Source organism: Aristolochia californica, unplaced genomic scaffold (assembly GCF_029961685.1).
Source record: "Aristolochia californica isolate CCGP_79_NKW_82.1479 unplaced genomic scaffold, dmAriCali1.0.hap1 SCAF_15, whole genome shotgun sequence".
Taxonomy (NCBI): Eukaryota; Viridiplantae; Streptophyta; class Magnoliopsida; order Piperales; family Aristolochiaceae; genus Aristolochia; species Aristolochia californica.
The window spans coordinates 703,783-712,795 of NW_027181826.1; the positions used below are offsets into that span (position 1 = coordinate 703,783).

The 9,013-nt window shown below is 35.9% G+C and overlaps 1 protein-coding gene across 1 annotated transcript; it reads right to left on the bottom strand.

Moving 5' to 3' along the window:
• Positions 1 to 694: 694 nt before the first annotated feature.
• On the bottom strand, positions 695 to 4,407 carry LOC137952011 (J domain-containing protein required for chloroplast accumulation response 1). The gene is made up of 9 exons (XM_068799052.1): positions 3,977 to 4,407; positions 3,174 to 3,781; positions 3,022 to 3,093; positions 2,554 to 2,933; positions 2,327 to 2,435; positions 2,131 to 2,198; positions 1,748 to 1,825; positions 1,289 to 1,465; positions 695 to 1,072 (listed from the first exon to the last, which is right to left on the bottom strand). Exons 1-9 carry the CDS (start codon positions 4,405 to 4,407, stop codon positions 1,034 to 1,036), a joined length of 1,962 nt encoding a protein of 653 aa, XP_068655153.1. The 3' UTR covers positions 695 to 1,033.
• Between the last annotated feature and the right edge of the window lie 4,606 nt (positions 4,408 to 9,013).

A 9,013-nucleotide genomic window follows, 5' to 3' on the forward strand; every position in this document is an offset into this window, starting at 1 on the left:
TTAGTTCAAAGCCATCAAATAAAATAATCTTTAATTATTTTAGTTATTTAAAAAATATTTAATTATTCTTCAAATTATAATATTTTTTATCATTGTTATTTTAAATTATTTTAGTCTATAAAATGAAGAATTTGTGACGCACATGTGGGAAAGAGACACGTGGCTAGTGTTAAAAAGTCCATTATAAAATCAAACAAAATGAGATATCGAAAGTTAATAATGAAGGATCGTTATATCATGAATTTCTCAATAAAAATATAAATGAAACTCATAAACATCATGAATTTCTCAATAAAAACATAAATAAAACTCATAAACATATATATGGCATAAATTTCGGGCGTTCGACGTCTTCGTCTCTAACGAATAGAGTGAACAGCCTTGTCTCATTTGTCACGAAGGCTAATCGATAACAACGTTAAAACATACCTCTGCTAAACCAAGCCCCTTCTTATAGCTTCTTCTCCATAAAAGAAGATCACCAAACTGACAAGATACTGTAAGGTTGTAACCGGCAACCACTATCAATGGAAAACCGACAAGGGATGGGTCACTTAAGTGACAGTTCGTGAACCGTCTAGGTGAAATAACACTTCATTAAACATTCACATGATCATGCCGTGATGCATTTGCTTTAAATTCTATGATAAACCATGCATTTGACTTCACTCAGTTGTCATAATAAATCGTGATATCTTAGTGGCTCGACCACTTTAAATAGTTTGGGAGACTCCCATAGCTTCTTTGGTGTTGGTATGATTAAAAAATTCCAAATCTGTCTCACCAATTGGCTCGAAAGAAAGCGTTGCTTCTTATCTTGCCTTCTTCCGGCTATGTTTCTTTCATTTTCTCGAGAACGAACAAAAATAATCTCTGCTGCAAGTTTGATCCCATACCGTGTATTTCGCTGCAGATTATCTACAGCACAAGTGGGGAACGGGAAGCCCATTACAATAAGCACTCTAGCTACAGAATCTGTAAATAATTCCGCGAATCAGTCTTCATCATCAGAAAATTTGGACGTCTTCGTTTTTCAGAGAGAACCGAGAGTATTGAAATGGGTCCAAGATTCCTGAAAAGACAAAGCATTATCACTGAGAGGAGTTTATATTGCTTCAGAGTTAAGATAATTTCAAACTCTTATCAACTTTATCTTTTAGCTCTATCAGCTGTCAGTATTTTGAATTTTTATTTACAGATTATATGATTATACCCATATTCCAGACCTTCTGCATTCTTCTTGAACAACATTAGGTAATAATTCAACAGAACGTAGTACACATACTACCTGCAATATATCAAAGACTTTTTCAGCAATATACTTTTGCTGCATTCCGGCTCCCTTCTGTTGAAGTTTATCCGGATGTAAGCACAGTAAAGCTTTCTGATATGCTCTCTTCACGCAAGCTCCTTCTATGATATCGACAAGAGGTATCGGCTTCCATCCGGAATCAGACCCAAGAACCTGCTTTTGAGGAAAACCTTTAGAGAATGAAGCAGAGTTATTGATAGAGACAGACTCCAACTCAAACTGTAAATCTTGTACCCAACTATAGCTCGTAGCTGAAGAGTTGTATTTGTAATTGTCACAGTCTCTGTTGTAAAGATAACTTACGGTCTCTATAAATACAGTCTTCCTTATCTCTATACTTGCATCCATATTTCCAGATTTAGACTCTCAAATATGAGTCTGGGAGTATCCATGAAAGACATCCTTGAATGCTTGATTCCAAAAAATAATACTCACGTATTGGAGAGTTGAAAGAAGTGACCGAATATTTCCTTCTCTTCCGGTTGACCACTGCTGTATCTTTGTATCCAAAGTCTGCAGCAAATGGAAGAGTTATACACTAAACAATTATTCAGTTATTACATTGATTTCATCTTCAAACTCCAGGACTTGGGGTTGTCCTTCATTGTCCCACCATTGATTTATAAAGATCTTATAGATTAGTTTAAGGGAAAACTCCCACTTAACCATGCACACCGAATTCAATAATACTCTAGAATGAGCTTAAGTGAACATATTCATCTACTTAGAAAATCTGTGACAAAGAGAATTCAGAACGGGCCTGTTCTCCAAAAATAAGATGCAAGGAAAATTAACAAAGCACATAGAAGGCCACTTACTTCGAGGTCTTTGGAGTGAATTTCCACTATTTTGCCAACAGCATCGTCAAAACTTTCAGAAGTTGCCCCTGACAGACAAAAATGTGTAACTGACTTTTCTAAGTGAAACAAGGAAGAACGAGAAAAAAGAAGGCAATCACTGAAATGAGAGTAGAGACTAGAAACCAACTGCATAAACAAAAGAAACAGGACAAACCAAAGGGTAGCGTGGAGATGTTAGTCTTCTCCATTGGAGGATCAACACTTTTATGGATATTGAAGTTTATAGCAGCACTCTGCTGTAATGGATTCCGTGAGTCACTTCGCTGAAACAATTATTGAAACACTGGCTTCACACTAAATATCTTGAAACACCCAAAATTAAAAGTTCATGTACGTTTGGAACTTCTTTAATCCTTAATGGAAAGACTTGTAATGACATACCACAACACCCGGGTCGGTCCTTGTCCTAGAGTTGTTGCCTTTATACGTCTCATCATCAACCTCGCCGGCGGCCGTGCCTGTCTTTCTAGAATTTTGACTTCCACGATCATTACTATGTGTAGATTTTGTAGAGGCGTCCAAATTGAAAATTTTGACAAATTCTTTGACTTTGCCCTTGGTTCCATTTCCCAGCTTTTTTTCTTCTGAATTTACCGACACATCTTGTGTCGTTGTTTTAGTTACTTCAGCCTGATTTGAAATGTTATTCTTTCCAATCTGTTTCTTTACTTTAACATTCTCATGATTCCTTGCTGATATAGTCTTAGAGCTCCTTAATGCTCCACTGGTTTCTCTAGACTGTTGCTGCATCTCATGGTTTCCTATCCATTACAAACAAATATAACATTTACAAAACAAAGCACTGGAATTCTAAGAGGGATGCATTCAGTGCCTGCCCACTAAAGTTACCTGCTCTATCATAATTGTCTTCTTTCTGTTCAGGAGAGCGCAATTCAGCAGGCTGGTCCTTCGTTTCTTCTCCTACGTTCATGAAAAATGTTTTACTACTCTCATCTCTCGTTATCAGTCAAAAAAAAAAAAAAGACTATCATAAAGAATACCTGGGTCTTCTGTATCTCTGTACAAAAGATTATAAAGAGTCTCCACTACTGGTTTAGAAGGTGCAGGTTCGTCATTTTGCTTTAGATCCTGGGAAGACCGATCATCTTGGCTGTGAAGTCGAGACCCAGTTGTTGACAGAACTTCACTTTCCGAGGACATACTAACCTCTTCAGGAGTTGTTTTAAGTAAGCCGTCAACGATACTCTTGCTGTTTCCCATTGTTGAGGAATTTAAACGATCACCTTTTCTGAATTGCATCGTTAGTGGTGCCCCTTTACTCGCCCACTTGTATATTGAGAAGTGAAACTTACTGTTGTCAGTGGAAACATCTGAACTATCATCACCCTTTATGCATCGACTCCCCATGTCCTGGCCAAATGATTCAATGGCTTTTACTGATTCATCAGAAGTATGGGTGAGCTGATCAGATAAGGGGCTATGGCGTTGAGAAGGCCTACTGTCTCGTCTTGTATTGCCCAGTACTTTGGCCATCTGCGATGCAAATCTGGATGCACGTGGAGAAGACGGAAATCCAAATGGACTTAAAACACCATTGCTGCTTTTCATGGAGTTATTGCCAGGTGCAGTTGCATGATTTGCACTGAGGCTGGAAATTTTGGCACTCAATGAAGTCAATATAAAGATTCTATGTACCAAAGAATAAAAGATTCATATTAGCAATATAGGTCTAAGATTATTTTCAATCGAGTACTTAAATTACAGGATTAAGAAGATGAAAGCCATCCCGATGTTTTTTCAGATTGCTGAAATCTATCAATGTTTGAAGAAATAGGGGTATGACCTGAGCTGTCGAGATAGCGAAGGGTGGACAGGGCTTTGGATCCTAGAACCAGGCACGGACGAGAAAGGATCTGATTGTTTTGGTGTGGAGCTCAAATTTTCATCCACCTTGAAAATATCATCAAAGAAGTCTTGCTTCAAGTGTGCCCTGCGTGGCCTGCCTTCACCAAATACAGGATTTTCTCTCAAGACAGACCATGGATTGCTGAAAGATTGTAAACTTTCTTCTTTTTCTGCTGATGGATCAAGAGTTCCGCCGGGGCTGTGGCGCGATCCTGTCATGGAACTCCGTGGAGGACCACCAAACACGTCGCTGAAATCCACATCTGATACTCTTCTAAAGGGGATTTTCGGTGAAGGCGTCGGGTTTCCAAGCGATCTACGAGAGATAGAGCCGAGAAGAATGCGCTCCTTGTGGTATGGAATCTCCATTGAACTTGATCGGTTGGAAATTCTGGTTTCAATTAACCAGAGACGCAAAATAAATTAAGAAAGAAAACTGCCTTTGCACCTCCAACGCTTCAATCATATCCTTCAGTCGAAATTTTCAAAAGCAAAAGATGGCGGGAAACAATATCCGATGCCCAATCTCCAGGGAACAAGCAAAGGTCATATCAGTTTCAAGATCCAAGATCATTGACGACTGCTCTTACACAGAATTTTCCATTCCATCCATCTCTAACACAAAACTCCTTATCCTCGCTTTCTTAACCAAACAAACCACTTTAAAACTCATGCTACTAAAAACTTCCAACCAGCAACCACTTCACTCCGTCCATTTTACCAACAACCACAATAAATCACTCAAAAATCCAGATTCACATTCACAGTCCAAAATCTCCACAAAACACTCACACGCAAACCAAACGAATCAATCTAAAGCAAGTACAGACCAGCCAAACCACGTCCCTCGCCCGAACCATATAAGTGGGAAAAAATCGAGAAACCAAAAACAGTTCACAGGGTGATAGACTAGCAGACTACACACAGAAAACCAACACAAAAGAAAATCTAACCCCCTGTACCGTGAAACTACATCAGATGAACGAAGCCTAAAGCGAATTAAATCTGATTAGACTTTCGTCTTTAATAGCAGCCACAATTCAAACTAGCGAAGAGGATAAGCACGAGACGAAGAGACGTCGCACCAGACATTCCTCGCAGAAGTGAAGAGCAGGGACCCTGCATCGATCGATCGACTCCGTCGCTCCATTTTTTTCTTCTGGCGCCAGTTTTTCGCACGGAAACGACAGCCTATCCCTGTCCGTGTGAATTTTGTTCGTTTATAATTAGTCTTGGCGTGTGACAGCGTGTATAAGGGAGATATCGTGGGCCTGTAGATCAAATTTTGGACTATCCTTTGGCATGGGTCCAATGGATCTCTATGGCCCACCTGTTCTAGTAGGACAATTATTAATTGTAGGCAATAGTGGGCCAACCATCAATACGTATCACACATCAGCCCATATACATATACACTATAACACCCTAAGAGATACGGTGAATATGGGAGCGACCAATATTATAGGCGTATCAAATTTATCGAATACCCCTAATGTTGATATGTATAAATACATCAACCGATATACATACCAAACCACCCTAAGAGGTACCGATCAATGTGATATATAAGTGTATCAATTTTTTTATACATGGCGAGACCTAAAAACCCAATACATGTATCGCCCAATACGTTCTCCATATATGGCCGAGTGCACTCGATAAAGAAAAATCTAATTACAGATAAATGAATCCGGAACACACCACCTGTCTAATAGAGCACATCTATGGATCTCTTCGCTATCTAATTTGAGGCCGACTACCTCCTTTTGTAAGGACTATAGACATTACCTTTCTCTACATTGTTATGATATTGTCTATTTTGGGCCTAAGCTCTCATGGATTTGCTATTGGGCTTTATCCCATAAGGCCTCATTCCAATAGAGATAGTGTCCACACTGATATATCTGATTCTCCCGACTTCTAGTCAATGTGGGACTTTAGTTGTACAGCCAACAATCCCCACTATCGTATATCTATCAATATTTATTATAAATTGGACTCTACCATTTTGTCTTAAAGTATCATGTATTAGACGATTATATTTTATCTTGAATAAAAACCTAAAATTATTGAACCTCAATTTTCAATTTAACCATCATATTTAAATTATAGAATATAAAATATTTTTTATTGTATTATTTAATGATAAAAATTAGATTTAATTACATTATTATAAATAAAATAATTTTATAAAAATTAGAAAAATGGGTGCAAGTATATTTTTAACATATATATTAAATTTTACTATTATGGATAATACATAAATTGGCCCCTGAAAATGTATATATAATTTTCAAAATGGACCATATTTATTCCACATTTTTGAACTTTCTTGGTAGTCCATATTAGGTGCACAATGTTGTGTATCCACGTGTGGACAACCACGACGTGCATGTCAATCCTTACCGGACCATCACAAGGAATATAGCTTCTAAATTGGTGGCTCATGTGGAGTCTCTATAGGAGAATTGTCCACTTCTAGGGGTCGATGTCAAGACCCTATTTTAAATTGAAACCAATGCCTCTTTGGCTCATGTTAGTTCAAGTGGATTGGACCAAAGGGGTTGTCTAAGATAAGTGTCATGTGGTCCATATTCCTTCTTCTTTTTTTAAGCTTAAAATTCAAGTAATGTTAAGCCAACTTTTTAATATTAATTAAATTGATCGAATTATATGTGAATAATAAATAAATGTTATTCACAAATGGTCAAATGTAAAAGTTTTGACCAGATGGACACGTGAATGAAGCTCATTAACTAGTTTTCTTCAAGATACGAATTGTATGATAGTAACAAAATTCCGACTAGGCTCAATTCACCTTTTACTTGTGAAATGGCAGTGGAGATTGTTTTTTCATAAGAAAAATATACTGCCAGCTAATATATATATATATATATATTTACTTCATTTTAATTATAAGTTCAAATTTGAAAGCATAAAAATTTACAAATTACATATTTATGATTAGGGGTCGACATCGGGTCGGGTTTTATGGGAACCCAACCCGACTCGACCCAATCCAAAAACCACAATTCGGATTTTAGGTTTCACCTAGTAGGTTGGTGCGGAAAAAAAACCCATTTGATTTTGGGTTGGGACTTTCCCCAAACTTGACCTATGAAGATGAGGTGGGGGATGAGTCTAGATTAAGTTAGATTCACGGAGACATGGTGGGAATGAGTCAAGTTTAAGTTGGGTTTATAAGGACAAGGTGGGGATAGGTTGTTTCGACTCCATTTGTATATAATTTATTAAAAAACTTGATATACAATAGATTGTGTATAGAGTAAGCTATTCTACATATAATTTTTATTTACCTACTTATTGAAACGAAATCAAGTAAATAAATAAAATAAAAATAAGAATAACTTAAAATATGTAAAATCATAGAAAATTATTAGAAAATAAATACTCATATTAAAAAAAAGACCAAAAACAATGTTATTCCAATGTATAACATATCATTAAAAAAATATAAAATTTCTTTAAAAAGGACACTTGAATAATGTTTCCTCTCAAATGCATCAACTAAAATAAAGATTTATTCTATTAACCCTTATCCATTTCTATTCATTTATAATCACAAATAAATATAATTATTTGAAATAGCAAATAAAAAATCAGATAAACGAATAAGATGACACCTCTAGGGTCGAGTAAAGACCTATTTGTATTTAAATAGGTCCTCATTTGTCCCCATGGAGTAAATTTTTACTTTTTACTTTTTATTTGATGATCTATTTTCTCTAAAGCCGTGTTAGTGCCTTTTTCTAGAAAACGTTGGAAATATATTTCTAGTAGAAATACGTTTATAGAAACTATTAGTATATCTTATTTCCCGGTGACATTTTCCTAGTTGAAATTTCTTACCAGAGAAATCATATAAATTTTAACATAAAATTTTCCAACTAGGATGGGTCGAAAAACCATAAATTTTTTTTTTGAATAAGTATTTGACAATTGATGTTGTAATACTTTCGGCATGAGGCAATTTATTTACCATTGATATTTTACTGAAAATTTAATTGATAAGTATGGTATTGTGTGAGATTGATTATTAATTTTTATTTATTTCCCTGAAAAAACACTAACAAGTTCATTTAATTTTTTTATATTTTTAAAAAAATTCATGTAATTTCCTAGTAAAACACTAATATAATTTTATTTTATTTTTTTGGAAATGTGTATCCTGATATTTTTTTTTTAAGTTTTTCCTTGGATATAAATTTCCTACCAACTCAAATAGGATTTCATATGATAACTTCTTTTAACACAATTCATTGAACCCTCTCCTCTATTATTTTGTAAACGATGAAGATCTCTAATTGATTATCGCTCAAAGAAAAAGAGGGAGAAGAGGAGGGCTCTTTTGGCTCCCGGCTTCCCCTCCCCCTCGTCTCCCCCCTTTTTAGGTCAATAAGGGTCTGTTTGGAACCCCTAGAAAAGAAAAGAAAAATTATTATTCAAAAAAATAGTTAACAAAAAAATAAGATAAAGATCAAAATCTTTTTTTTACTAATTATTTTTTGGAATAATAATGATCAAATTCTTATTTTATTTTATTTTCATGGAGTTTCAAATAGACCGTGAGGGTAGAGGGGAGACCGACTTCCCTCTAATGATCTTGCAATGTGGAGAGTCAAGTGGGTCTGGCCTTATAATATTATAAGATAGAACAAGAATTAGACCCAATTGAACTCAAAAGGTTAATCCATTTTGATTTTAATAACATTGGCATCTCAAAAGCTCAAACTCTTTAATTAAATTAGTATTATCCTTAATTATTAATTAAACGGGATAATGAGCCGCTCTCCCCAATAAAACCACTCTTTAATCAGATAACCTAAGATCACCCATGGCCCACCACTTTTCTACTACCAATCACAGAATGCCTAGTGGACAAAGAGCAAGATCCCGTGTGTCATCTGTGCAACGAGTACAGGATTCCTATCGGAGGCGGCCAACCGGACGTAAC